A 15,388-nucleotide genomic window follows, 5' to 3' on the forward strand; every position below is an offset into this window, starting at 1 on the left:
CTCAAAGTCTCTCTAGAAAGCCACTACTCAACAGAACTGTCTTCGACAATGGAAATGTTCTTTATCTGTGCTGTTCAATATGGTCGTCACTAGCTAGACGGGGCTACTGAGCACCTAAAATGTGGCTATTGTGACTGAAGAATGGAATTTTACATTTTACTTAATTTAAATTAAACAGCCATAAGTGGCTAACGGCTACCATAACAGACAGTGTAGCTCTTGCCCAAGTGTTTCCCCCTCTCTAACAACGGTCTCCTTATGCATGGGGGTGAGGTTGAGGGAGGAGAGTCACTTTTTCAAACCTTCTCGATTCATCTGATTAAGAAATGAAATCCAAAGTAATTAAGCTTACCAGGTGGTCAACAGCAAGTCAAGATTTATACCTAGTTTGTCAGGCTTCTAGTTCCAAGTCCCTTCTACTTTGTCATGCTGCTCTTTAACTCAAATATAAATCAGTGGCACAACCTCTGTTTTAAAAATGCATAGTAATTTTCCAAGAAACTTATCACTGTTTTAAGTTTTTTTTTTTTTAATTGCAGCACCACAATATATAAAATGAAAAATCAGAATGAGTTAACAGGGTTGACAGAGAAAAACTAGCAAGTGGCAGGATTCATTCCTGTTCTTTACTCTTGAAAATGAAATTATTTCAGGAGAGAAAAATGAAGATGCATACAAGATTTATTGACTACAGATTTTAAAAGGTACCTTTTTTTCCCAGTAACTTTATTGAGATCATAATGATTTATAACATTGTGTAATTCTGGGTATACATTATTATTTATCAATTTCTGAATAGATTTCATCGTGCTCACCCCCAGTAGTCTAATTATTGTCCGTCACCATACATGTGTGTCCAAAAGGTACTTTTAAAGGGGGATAGGAGAGTGTCTTTTGGTCTCTGCTTTCAAACAAATAACACATTATTTTAAAAATACTTCTTGTCATGCTGCATCCCAGTTTTCAAGGATTCCTAAAAACTGTTTGGCATCCCATTCTATGCAATGGTAGCACCTTTGGAAAGTGTCTTCCGTGTACATTGAAAATGGAAATCAACTGCATTCCTACAAGGAATGTAGAAAATAAACTACTGTAAGAAAATAAATTAATTTTGTAAAACCTGGATTCTGATTTAGTTACTAAATAAATGGAAACACATATGCAACTTCTGCTCATTACTTCTCTTCTCTCTTTAGTTGTGTTTAATCCACTTGTAAAGTATTTTTATTTCAATGACTTTTTTTTTATTACTCAAAGTTCTTCTGACTTTTTAAAATCTGCTTGGTCATTTTGATAGTATCTTTCTCACGCTTTAATTCCTTATTCTGTCTTTAAATATATGTAATTTACAGTTTTTATCCTTGCATGTTTAATCCTATTGTTATTTCTCTCTGCTAAAATTCTCTCATGGCAGACTGTTTCATGTTTTATAAATCTTGATCAAGAACTCATCTAAGTAGGGCTTTGTCTGAGAATCCTGTATTGAGAGTACGTCCCTCCAAAGCAGTTCTGCATTTGCTTCTGCCAGGTATCCCAGGTATTACAAGCCCAGGAGTCCATCCTTACCTTCTTAAACATTACTTACTTGGCATGGGGATTCCTGGACTGTACAGGTATAGTAAATTTGGACCCCGAATCTGTGTGAGGGCAGACCTATGGTTACAACTTAGAGGAAACATTTTCTCCTCTGACCCACCGCCCAGTTGGACATGCACAAGGTTCCCTATCATCCATTTGTGTTAGAGAGTAATATTTTCCTAGTCTAATTTTCAATAACATTATAGAACTTCAAAGATTGGAGGAGGGGGGAAGGGGACACAGAGCTCAGTTCTAACTCCCCAATTTGAGAGTGTCCAAGATCTTATCTCCTATTCCCATATAGCTATCTACTGTCCCTGTGTGCATATTAAAACTTAAACCCCTTAGTTACTGCAACTAGTAACATATCCCAATCCGCACCAGGCTAGGAGGCCCAGCATCAGCTCAAGCTTTCTGCTCCCGTTTTTAGATTTGTCTTCATTTTGAGCCTAGAGATTTCCCTAATATTCTTGCAATCTCAGCTGCTATACATTAAAAAAGATGTCAGTTTTATTTTATCAAGTATTTCTGGGTGTTTTGTAGAAGCAGCCTTTTTAGATAATGTAATCTGCCAGACTGATAGCAAAGGAAGCTATCTCTATATTTCTCTTTACACTCTCTAAATTTCTATAGAGCCAAATTATCAAAATAGTATAACACCTAGGAGTAAAAATTGTAGAATAATAAAAGTATTATACATTAGTTTTTTTTCAGGCTAAGAGCAAGCCCCTGGATCTCATTTGCATTTTTAGGTTTTTCTATATCAAATGTCCCAAACTATTAAGTAAATCAATTTTCAAAATACTAAATGAAATAAAAATCACTTGTAAAAGGTGCCAAAATAATACAGTTAAAGTCTTTTATTAAAGACAATTTATATATTTTAAATTACTAAAAGATATCTTGATTATTCTTACCTCTGAATTAATAACTTTAATCAGGAAGAAAATGTGATATACCGTCTTGGTTAACAAAGAAAGTTGACGACATCTTTCTAGGTACACTTGTATAGATGGTTCTACTCTTTGCTGTAATTTACTCCAAAAGAGAGTGAGTTCCCTAAAAGAAAAAAAGTATAAAAAATAAGTTGGAGCAGTAATGTAATAATCATGGACTATGTCAGTTCATTACATTTGAAATTAAAACTGCTTTTAGATTCCAATTCCACATGTGGAATTAAGTTTAAAAGCAAGAAGACAGATCTCAGTTTTCTAGAGACTAAATAAAATCAGAATATAATTTATCGATTAATATTTTTCAATCTCAGACAGGGAAGCATCATCTTTTACTAAGAAAGCACCTGACATTTAAACAAGTTGTACAAATGCTAACTTTGAGCCACATCTAAACTTTAATAAGAAAGTGCAAAATGTGTGTGTATATATAAAATGCATCAGTGGCATAATGGTTTTTAAAAAGCATTTAATTTTTATCTTCTAACTTAAATTTAAAATTAACCAATTTAATTGGTCAATTAAAATTAAAATTTATTCTTCTTAGATAAATATTAAGAATCATGATGACAGAACTGAAAAGTAACTAATCTTAATCTGTGCCACAGCAGCGAAACAATAAAAGAAAATTTTGAAAAATGAACTTTGACATTTATTTCAAACGTAATTACAATGTATTTTTCATAGAAAACAATCCTACTGAAGTGATGAATTTTCCTCCCTTTTACCTATTGTCCTATTTCTCATCTGTCCTCTACGGTTAACTTCCACATCATCTTCTTGCTTCAACTTTCACCAAGTATTCTCCTCAATACAGGCCTTTCTTATTAGTATTTCCTCAGATTCTACTCTTAGGAACTCTGCTCTTTTCACCACCCGCCTGAATAACTTGCTGATTTACTGGATTTTAACCTATATATTGAAGACTTCAAAATCTGTCTCCCCAGTCTTGACCACTTTCACCTCTCTAGTTTGTGTGTGTGTCTGTGTGTGTGTGTATGTGTGTGAGTGAGTGAAGAGGACTAGCCCTGAGCTAACGTCCGATGCCAATCCTCCCCTTCCCCCCTTTTTTTTCTTTGAGGAAGACTGGCCCTGAGCTAACATCCGTGCCCATCTTCCTCTACTTTATATGGGACGCTGCCACAGCACAGCTTAACAAGCGGTGCGTTGGTGCTCGCCCAGGAGCCGAACCTGCGAACCCCAGGGTGTCGAAGCAGAGAGCACGCACTTAACCGCTTGTGCCACTGGGGCAGCCCCTCTAGTTCTTTATAAGACTTCTCCACCTTGATTTCTGAAACCTGAACCTTAACATATGAAAAAAGATGATTAACATTCTTTCCTGTTCACCATCTTTCTAATTTAATGCATCATTATCACCATCCCTATCAGCCTCTGCTTTTTACTATCCTACTGTTATCTTCAACATTTTTTTCACCAACATCCATAAGGAAGCCTTCCTAACTTCCCAGCTGGATGGACTAATCACTGGCTTTCTAATTGAGTTTCCTGTCTCAACTCAACTTCCTGTACTGCTACTTCCTCCCCACAACTCTGCCCTCACCCTTCAGCCTCAATCCATTCTCAACTGCTTTTCTTAAACAGTGTTTCTTAAACATAAACTTCTATTTTGCCCTAATTCTACTTAGGGGCTTATAATAGACCCCTTTTCCTTTCCATATAAAGTTCAGACCTGAACATCTTTTTAAAACAAATGTAACATTAATTTCTTAGTCATCACTGATAGTTACGTTACATAGAAAATCTGGGCTGGCCCCGTGCCCTAGTAGTTAAGTTCAGCATGCTCCGCTTTGGCAGCCCGGGGTCAGCTCCCAGGTTGTGGACATACACCACTCGGCGCCACCCTGCTGTGGTGGCAACCCACATACAAAATAGGGAAGACTGGCACAGATGTTAGCTTAGAGCCAAATCTTCCTCAGCAAAAAAAAAAAACAAGGAAGAAAGAAAGAAAGAAAATATACTTGTCCTCAGTAAATACATGTTATTTATTCTCCCTTCAGAATCTTTCTACCTGCCTTTTGTGTCAATCCTCTCTGTACTACATGTACAATTTTTCCTTCATAACAAAGCTGGACTGCTCAGAAAACCTTTATAATTATGAATTTTACTCTTCTTTGATTACACAAGCATTTACTTAGCTTGCCTGTTCTATATTCATTTGTATGCCATGTGTCACTTGGTAAATATTCTTAAATGTCAGCATGTTGTAACCTAAATTTTCTTTTGTGTTTCCATAATACCAATACAACACTGAAGACTAATAATGCTGCTGACTGACCAGATAAATTGCCAGTTTTAGCTAACACTAATTTAAGACAGCTGCTCTTAAGTTTTTTCAGTTAACTAACGTCAACATCTCTATTAGTTGTATCTTCCCGAAGGATTATATATAACAGGCTTTGCCCACTTGGAAATGTACCACATAAAGAAATGTGCATTGAAGAAGTTAGTAAAGTAGAATATTTCATAGATGGAAAATGAACTATATTGCCATACGTAAATGACTAGCAGCTAGTTATATGGGTAAAAGTGTATGATATGCAGAGGAAAAAAATACATTCAATCATAGGTTGCTTACATATCTGAAAAAATTTTTATTGTAGCATTAGACAAAATAAACCTTTCTTTCATCTTTCAGAGTTTAAAAATTTCCTGATCATTACTGATCATTATACGATCATTACTGGTATACTAAGGAGTTGTGTGGTCCTTAATACAAAAAGTTTTTAAAGTTATAATATACAACTTGATAATCAGTTTGACAGCATGTAATATCTGAAAATAAGCTTTTTGTCTTGGTAAGACTTAAACAGATTTAAAAAAATATGTCCTTAAGCTATCTGAATTCTCACAACCTATCTTGCATTCTTATTTAAAAAACTTTTCTTCACAAAAGAAAATCAACTCACCAAGCACAGTACATATCTCCTTGCTGGAGCTGACGTGATAAAAACGCTGTACATAAGACAAGAGCATTCTTTTCATCACCCTCAGATTCTAAGTTACAGATCATTTCTAGTGCATCTTTGCAATCAACTTCTGAAATCTACAGAAAAAGGATATAAAAAAATGCCATAAAATTGTTTTATATTAGGATATAGTTATATATTTTAAAATTTTCATTAGACACACATCACTTTCATCAGTAAAACCCCATTAACTCATACACTGTCAATTAATAATTTGTCATTACTGGGCTGCATTTTAAAGAAATAACCTTTCTTCAAGCCAGAGAACCAACTATATTCAAGAACTTTACAAGCATTCATTTATAAGTAAATAACTAATTCTAATTATAAGCACCCACCACCCGTTAAATCAGGTCTATAATACTGGAAAAGAAAAGCTGCAGTACTCATATTTTTCCCCCTTTTATCCAGTAATTTAAAAAGCATTAGAATCAGATGATGCAGAGAAGTCTCTGGACGTACCCTAATAAAATGTCTATTAATCCGAGGGAAAAAAGTGTAATATGAAACATTTTATGTAGCTATACCACTTTTAAATTAAGCTCACCTCAGTTTTCTATAGATCTCCATTATTTTTCTTTTCATGTAAATTCAATCCATCTCAAAGCTTATCAACAGTCAGGCATGCCTGAAGTATAACCCAGGTGAAGGCTACTTGCTTCATTTAATTATGCACTTACATCTACAGCTTATTTTTTTGAAAAATTAAAATTTACCACCTCATTACAATGATTTACTACATAAGCAAATAGAATTTACCTATGAGCTCTACAAGCATTTCCTGTAAGACAAGGACGTGACAAATCACATACAATCACAAATCACTGGTGTTCCACAGAATAGAAAGATTAATTCCAACATGGTACAACTGACAAATGGCAAAAAGACGACTTGAAGACCAATACAAACCATTAACACCCATGTACCACAGAGGAAACCATGCCCTCCTTGTTTATCTTCTCTCTCTCCTTACCAATTTTTGAGTTTAGGAAAAGCGTGCGTGTGTGTGTAAAATGTAATGTGTTTAGGATTGAACAAGTGGAGAGGAGGGTAATCTTGAGGTCGATCCTTGATAATGAGGATAAAGGTTGCATGGGGATAGATTCAGAGGTTCCATTTTATACATTAAATTGGGCTAGAAAACACTAAGACCCAATTCTGAATCTGTGTTTAATAACAATGATTTCTTAAAGGAAGCAGGAAGTTAGTGGCAGAGTTATGACTGAAACCTGAGTCTTGGAACTCCCTGGTGCAGTGTTCTTTCCACTACTCCTCTGTCTACTTCTTTCTTGCAGATCTGTATCTATAAGTAACCCCATTTAAACAAATAAACAAAAAAAGGGCTGAACAATTTATTTTATACAATAAATATTTTCAAATATCTATAATATGTTAAATGCACTGTCATACATTATATATATTATTATTTCATCGTAACTATTCTACTAGGTAGGTGTTAGCATTAACATTTTCCACATAATGAATATGGGGTTCAAAGAAATTATGTAATTTGCCCAAGTTACAACAGTTAGTTCAGTGGTAGAGCTACAAATCAATATTATGTCTGACTGTCACCAAAGACCTATATTCTTTCCATTTCATCACATAATCTTTTATGAAAAGTTGTATTAACTTTAAACAATTATCCTGACACACTCATGCAGACAAATGTTAGGAAGTCAATCCATGAGTTTTGTTTACTTTTTCATAAGATGTTAATAATAACAATAATAGCAGCTACTATTTATTTATTAGTGCCAGCTTCTTCAGAAATAGCACTGCTAATCAGCACAATAGCTTGCTGGTAGATACTATTGCTTCTTTTTAGAGATAAGGCTCAAAGAGGTTAAGTAACTTGCTCAAAGTCACATGCTTAATTAGTGGCAGAGTCAAGATTCCAACCCAGGTCTAGCTTCAAAGTCTGTGCTCTTTCCAGAATTCCACATGCACAAGCATATTGTGGCCCTCTATTTCTAAACACTGATTTTTACATGTTCATGTTTAACAAAAACTCTTATATCTTAAAAGTCTGATTTATTTTGAATCTGATCTTTTTGTTGTTGTTGTTCTTCTAAAACCTAAGCCACTCTTGTTGAATGCTCAAATGATGCAAAATGTGTACATTATGTATAAGGAAAGAAATTTACTTTCCCAACGATATTACCTACATTAGCTTATACTTAATAATTAAAAAAAATATTTGTGTGTATGTAAAATAGCCCCTATATATTTATTCACATATATAAATATACCAACTGAAACATTTGCCATATTCAATAATACAGAACACTTCATATTTTATAGGTATACTACTAAGGAAACAATTTTTACTGTGCACTTGATAGCCTTCATTTCCCTGATTTGCCACTAGATGGCCCTCTCGAAAAAATATGACACTAAAGAGAATGGCAGGGAAAATGAAACTAAACTAATGAATGGCTGAACTGAAACTGTGAAAGTGAAATACAGGTCAAATATAGCCATTAATGAACAAGGACAATTTTTAAAATCCAAGGCAGCATAAGGTAGGATTACCAATATGTTACCTATATAGGGACTATATATATTATAGGTATCTATTCTCTATTGCTTTGAAAAATGAGAAAAAATTTAAAAACCAGAAAATTCAAAAATCTGAATAAAATATTTAAAGCCAATTAGAATGATCTGTTTGTTAAAGTCATACTATGCTAAATCCCTTTGTAAAGCAGAGAAATCATTTCAAAAACGTGCATAATGATTTTTATGTTTTAATATGGCTCTTCATGCCAGGTATTCAAAAAATATACAATACTTCATCAATATTTTATGTACATTTACCAAGTGTACTTTTAAAATGTATTGACTCTAGGGGCTGGCCCGGAGGCGCAAGCAGTTAAGTGTGCGCGCTCTGCTCCGGCGGCCTGGGGTTCGTTGGTTTGGATCCCGGGCGCGCACTGACGCACTGCTTGGCAAACCATGCTGTGGCGGCGTCCCATATAAAGCGGAGGAAGATGGGCATGGATGTTAGCCCAGGGTCAGTCTTCCTCGGCAAAAAAAGAGGAGGATTGGCAGATGTTAGCACAGCGCTGATCTCCTCACAAAAAAAAAAAAAAAAAAAAAGTATGGACTCTAGTCATATTTCAAGAACAGTCTTGCTTATCAAAATAAAATTGCTTTCCAACAAGAAGAGAACTTAAATAGTAAAATTGTCATACTAAGAAAACGTAAAAACAAATAATGAGCTACTATTTTTAACTCTCAGGCTAACAAAGATTTAAAAGATGAATAATCTCTAGTGTTAGGAAAGAAGAAATTTCATATGCTGCTTACAGGAGTACAGATTAGCAGAATCTTTTTTGGATGGTAGTATTGTCCTATCTATTAATTTAAAATGTGTAGATTGCTTGATCCGGAAATTCCACTTCTAGAAATTTATCCTACCATTACACCCCCAACAAGAATGAAAGCATGTATGTACAAGGCAACAATTTAAATGTCTCCAGTCTGGCTAAAGATATTATAAATCCATACTGACGAATTATGCAACCATGAGAAAGAATGAGGTTGATCTATATGGAATGCTATGCAAAGATATCTAAAATAAGAGGGGGAAAAGTGACTAGCAGCCAGGGTGTGTGTACGTATGTTTTAAGTATATAAAAGTAACTATATATGCATAGAAAAATGTCAGAAAGGTTATACATCAAATTTCAAACTGAATCATTACTTAGGGGAGTATTAAATGGGGAAATGACGGTTAGAGAGAGACAAAATAGAAGATTTTACTTTTTAAACTTCTATGTTTATTTTAATGACAATACCAACAGAAATACTGGATATAAAATAAATATTGCTAACTTCATTTTTATACATATACCAAGAATCCAGGCCAAAGCTCATTCCTTCCAGACAGGCCAGATAAACACTCATCTTTCTCAGCCCCATTCCTCTGCCATCTACCAGGGCTAGCTGCTATTTCTATCAAATTGAAAGGGTCCTGGGAAGTAGTCAATCCTTTGCCTACTGGCTCCCTTGGACAAGGATTTCCTCAAAAGGACCATAGATTCAGACCACAGTTGACTCTTTCCAATATCTATTCTCACCATACTCTAAGGAATGGGTAAAAAACTCAAATGGTTACGAGAGATAGACAAGTAAAGTAAATGAATGAAGTGGGGCATGTGAGAGAGAGAAAGCATATCTCTTCTGAAGGGGGCAATGTCTTGGGCAATTGCTAAAGCAACTACCTCCTCTTGGGTCAGAAATAATAAGAAAACTTACTTCACATGGAACAATGAAGAACAAGTTTCTAGATGTTTGTAATAGAAACATAAAAGAGTACTCAAACAATCTCTAAGCAAAAAGAGACTTTTAACAAGGAATGTGTAGACTTATATGTATCCTGTCCTGTTCTGCACTGTGATCCAGTTTTGTTTCTGGGGCAGGGTACAGAGATTCTAGTGAACTTTGCTTAAGAATATAGAACCCTTAATCCTACTGCTTAACATGAGAAGGAAAAAAAATCATTTCACTGGACATCAGAGATACCCATGGTCCTCACAGAGAATTTTCCTGAGGCTCTCCCAGAACAGGCTGGGCTGCTGCTACTCAACTCTGGATAATTAAAATTAAACCAAAAGGGAATTTAGATTCAGTATTGTATAGATTCAGTATTGTAAGATCTCTTCCTTATTCAAGAGAGCTAGAAATACAGATTTTCCTGGAGATTACAAATTCATAGACTTCAACTTCGAATAGGACTTCAAAGCTAACTCAACAACCCTATGTTTAATTTCCTACTAGAAGCTACGCTTCTTTAGGGCAGGGCCTATGTATGCCTTCCTCACCTTGAACTCCCCTACTTCCCAGAAGTGCTTAGACTGCACATAGCATTCACTTAATAAACACTTGCTGAAGGAAGGAAGATCAACTTAAGGGCAGGGACTGAACTGATAATGAATGCCCTAGTGGAGTTAAAAAATATCTAAGATGTAGCAGCACAACAGCTAATTTACTTAAGGATTTAAAAAAAACATGTTATACACATTTCAAAGGCCATCTCAAGAAACTTTATACAGCTGCAAATTGTCTATATAGTTAATCTAAACTAATAAGAAAATTTCAATCTTCTACTTTGTTCTGATGTACAGTGTTTAAAAAGCCAACTACCTGAGATAAAAGAGAAATAGTCAAGAGAAAAAATCCACAGATCAGCCAAGGTCCAAACTAACAATATAAAATTTCCTAGTCTAGAGTCCTTGGCTCTACTCTATCCAGCCTAGAGACTGCAGGACATCACTGTTCCCAGTATCCTCATTATCCTCACCACACACAACAGGCTTATTTCTAATCTTGGTCCAAGCCTACCATCTTCCTCTTCACTTCCTATTCTCAAGAAAAATCACACAATCACTATTATAATTACAACCTCTAACCTCATGTGGGCATTCAGCTTTCTGTCTGAGGCTATCCTTCTTCTGAACTCTCAAAGAAAACGAAGTTTTAAATTAAATATGCAAATAAAAAATTTATCTTACTATACATAGAGAGATAAAGATCTAGATATCTAGATCTATCTATGACTTCCCCCTAGGAATATTTTCTGTGTTATATATATAAAAAGAGAAAGTACTCCTAGAGAGAAATCATATAAATTCTATAAAGTTACTTAAATTAGCCAGTTAAAACGATCTGCAAGTATCCTGAAGTCAGGTAAAGCTGAAGTGAAGACCCAAATGCCAACAAATATGAACATCCTACTAAACTATGAAGCCACGGCCATCTTTCCCATAATTTAGCCAAAGCAGTTAAAAGATCCAAATTATTTAAAATAGAAGCTAGGTGAAATCAGTTCACATATAATTCTGAAAGCTGCTTAGAATCACTACTCAAGAACATACCAAAAATTTAAGATTGACAGCAGTGGTCCCTCACTATCTAAGAGAAAGGGAAGTGAAAGACATTCTAATTTAATTAAAAATTAATTTCTTCACTTTAAAATATAATTACTAACAACAAAAAAAAAAACCATACTCACCTCTTCGATTAACTTTTCATTTGGTGATGATGTACAAAGACAGACAAGGTATGTTTGCTTAAAACTACCTTTTGTACCAATCTCTGGATGGTCAGAACACAGCTTTGCTAGAGCAGTTGCTTGACTTAACTGATTTGTTTTGATTAGATGTTTAATTCTCATATCCAACAAGATGGGACCCTCAAAAGCTAAAAATTCATTCACTTTAAAAAACAAGACATAAAAGATTATTAACATTTGGTAACAATTCATTTGCAATACAAATACTTATAAGGAATATTTTCTTAAAAGCACAGGAACTTTTTTATTTTTGCAATTTTCTATTACTGTCAGGCTATCACAAAATACTTGACCTTATAAGCAAAAGATTATATTACTGTTTAAAGATGCATTAAATATTTTTGCTCCTGAGAGTACCATTTAGAATGAGGTTAATTAACTTCTTGATGATAAAAATAACTTTGCATTAATTCTCATAAGTAAGTGTTATTAAAATTACAATAAATTCTTTTTCCCACAGCATTTATTCTTGAATACCAGGGGTTAGCATCCCTAGAAATTTGTAATGTTAGGGCATTACACACTCATACGGGCAACGATGAAAGGATGTTTGGATATTCTAGAAGATGAGATGCAACTAATATTGTGTTCAATACTGATGATGTATTTTTCATTCCACAAAGGTGAAGTCTATCTTGCTAAACAGGTGTTTTAGAACCAGTTAAAATACTACAGAAAAATAAATAAGGGGATGGGGGGAGTCTGCTGAAACTTCTGTGGGTTTGTGTTATTTTTAAAACATCAATTGATAAACCTCAACATTTGCTTAAGACTTACTTATGCATAATAAATTTCTATTCTGTTCAAACTTTTGAATTTCCTAGTGTTTGGTCTGATCAACTACAAATAAGAATTTAATTTCTATTTTTTTTATTTGTGGAGAAGAATTTAAATTTCAACAAGTACAAATTTAAACATTTCCCTAAGTATTCTTTACCAGGATGAAAATCATGTTTAAAAACTTACTTGGGGATGGCTAGCCTGAAACCTTTGGAAAGCTTTTGGTAATAAAATTTTTAATGACCTACAAATAAAACACACAATTTCTCTACTTGTGAACAGACTGGAAGACATGTCTAGTAAGTAATTTGTGGGTTAGAAGATGGAGAATGAGAGATGCTCTTCCCTTCTTTAAATATCCTTTGCTATCTGCTAGTACCTTTATTTTTTAGCTCTAACTGTACTCTACTCCACTATGAAAAGATTATTTTATAAGACAGTATGATCTGGCTCCTCAGTATTAAAACCATGAGCATATAAGAAATTTTACATAGAATCTTAAATTTCACCTTTTTCTTAAAGTCTAGACCTGCCACTCTTATTCTTTACATGAAACTGAACCAAAAAGTATAAAGACTGAACACAGATAAATAAAACTAAACATATAACTTTCTGGTGCCTCTGATCATATGTCTTACATATACAGGGCATTACTTTTCTTTTTTTAATATCACATGATCCCATTAGGATAATTATATTACAAATATCTTTTCACTGTTCAGTTCACTGCCAAAACAAAATCTGTAAAGATTTTAAATGAAAATTTTAAGAAAAATCAAGTTAAGATAAAGTTATTCAGGCTATAAATAAGTCATGAACTTTAAAAAACAGCTTTATTTTCCTAATACAGTAATTCTCTCTAAAGGAAACTCTAGCGATACAAAGTCTGGGAACTATTTCAAATACACTCACAAAAACTCATCATCAACAAACTCTGAAGATCATGGCAAGGAAATTATTTAAAGGTGGCAAGTATTTAATAAAACTGATGAGAATCTTAATAGAAGAATCTCAAATAGTCCCTTAAATCTCAAACAGCGGCATTCAAATTAGAACGACAAATCGTTAAAAATAATTTCTGTGCTAACTCAATGTAGAGGAGAATATATGTTAAATTATAAACTTCAAAATCATAGTTGTGTGGTTTTTTTTTTAAAGGATGAGAAACCATTGCCACACTTAGGGCAAAACCGATTTCAAAGAAATATATAATATTAGAGCAGAAAGGACGTTATAGATCATTTTGTCCAGCTCCATCATGTGGCAGATGAGTAAACTGAGGCTCACAGAAGGCAAGTGACGTCCTAGGGTCGAAAAGCCAGTTAATGACGGAACGAGGACCAGAATAATGGGGTCTTCTGACTTTCAGCTTTATACAGTGGTGGGACGATAAAAAAAAAAAATTCTTATATGATGAGTGTGTCTACTTCTAATTAGAATAGCACTTTATAGCAGTAAAGAGCTGTGAAGCAGCATTAGCTTTTAAAAGAAAATAATGAATGTATTCTGAAGCTCCTGATTCAAATAGATCAAGACTAGCTGGGCCGGCCCCGTGACTTAGCGGTTAAGAGCGCGCGCTCCGCTGCTGGCGGTCCGGGTTTGGATCCCGGGAGCGCACCGACGCACCGCTTCTCCGGCCATGCTGAGGCCGCATCCCACATACAGCAACTAGAAGGATGTACAACTATGACATACAACTATCTACTGTATAGTTGCTGGGGGGGGGGGGGGAGGGGAAGGAGGAAGATTGGCAATAGATGTTAGCTCAGAGCCAGTCTTCCTCAGCAAAAAGAGGAGGATTAGCATGGATATTAGCTCAGGGCTGATCTTCCTCACAAAAAAAACCAAAACAAACAAACACACAAATAAAAACACTAGCTTACACTGTAATACTCAATTTAGAACTTAGTGAAAGCTCACTGCCCTCCCTCCTTCCCCCTCCCCTTTCATTTCTCTTTCCCTGCTTTCTTTTTTCCAATTCCTCTGTATCTTTCTCTACTTCTCTCCAATCCAGGAAATGTTTTTCCTAATAGAGTTATAATATCACATCAAAGACTATCTATGTTAGTGCTTGCCAGACTTATGAAAAAGGTTTTATGATCTTTACCCTTGAGCAGCTAGTCACATCAACTTGCACTTTCTACCCTGCTTTTCCCACTCTCATCCCAGAAAAGTTAAAATATCTTGAATTTTACTTGTGTGTAGCCTTTTAATCTATTTTCCCTGTATTTATAGACTTGAACAGAAAAGCAAGTTTTACTACATTCGAGCCTATCAAGAGAGCTAGATGACATAAAATGGCAATGTAAATAAATGATATTCAGCCAGCACAATTAAGAAAGCAATAATGGCCTTCTCATAAAATGCCACTTACATAATATTAAAAAAGAAAATATTAGTTCCTACATTCAAGATAATTAACTTTAAATGTTACAATATATAAGCTGAATTTTTGTGATAAATCATTACATAAATATTAATTGAGTATGTACTACAAGCCAAAACTTAAGCTAGGTCCCAGATTCCCCCCAAAGTGCAGCCAATTTATTTAGTGGGTGCATATTTCTATGCCCAGATTTGCACACCATTTCCTTTGCAACATCTCAGACGAGCCGTTTCACAAGCATCTCAAACTCTGCATACAAAAATTTCTATACTACAAAATAATCAACAACTACAGCAAAGTCACAGGGTACAAAATCAATCTACAAAAATCAGTTGCATTTCTGTATGCTAATAACGAACTAACACAAAGAGAGCTCAAAAAGATAATACCATTTACAATTGCATCAAAAAGAATAAAATATCTAGGAATAAATCTTACCAAGGAGGTGAAAGACCTATACAATGAAAACTACAAGATATTGTTGAAAGAAATCGATGATGACATAAAGAAATGGAAAGACATCCCATGCACATGGATTGGAAGAATAAACATAGTTCAAATGTCTATATTACCTAAAGCAATCTACAGATTCAATGCAATCCCAATCAGAATCCCAATGACATTC

General features: G+C 34.5%; 1 protein-coding gene across 2 annotated transcripts in view; it reads right to left on the reverse strand.

The window, feature by feature from the left end:
- Window positions 1-15,388, reverse strand: part of ZNF292 (zinc finger protein 292) — a 94,217-nt gene that overhangs the window by 13,990 nt on the left and 64,839 nt on the right. For both annotated transcript variants that reach the window (XM_058566671.1, XM_058566672.1), the window contains 3 exons: window positions 11,538-11,740; window positions 5,459-5,595; window positions 2,496-2,637 (listed from right to left, as the gene is read on the reverse strand). In XM_058566671.1, the coding sequence (XP_058422654.1) occupies window positions 2,496-2,637; window positions 5,459-5,595; window positions 11,538-11,740 (482 nt within the window). The remainder of the gene's footprint in view (window positions 1-2,495; window positions 2,638-5,458; window positions 5,596-11,537; window positions 11,741-15,388) is intronic.

The sequence above is a fragment of the Diceros bicornis genome, chromosome 23 (assembly GCF_020826845.1).
Source record: "Diceros bicornis minor isolate mBicDic1 chromosome 23, mDicBic1.mat.cur, whole genome shotgun sequence".
NCBI classification, from domain to species: domain Eukaryota; kingdom Metazoa; phylum Chordata; class Mammalia; order Perissodactyla; family Rhinocerotidae; genus Diceros; species Diceros bicornis.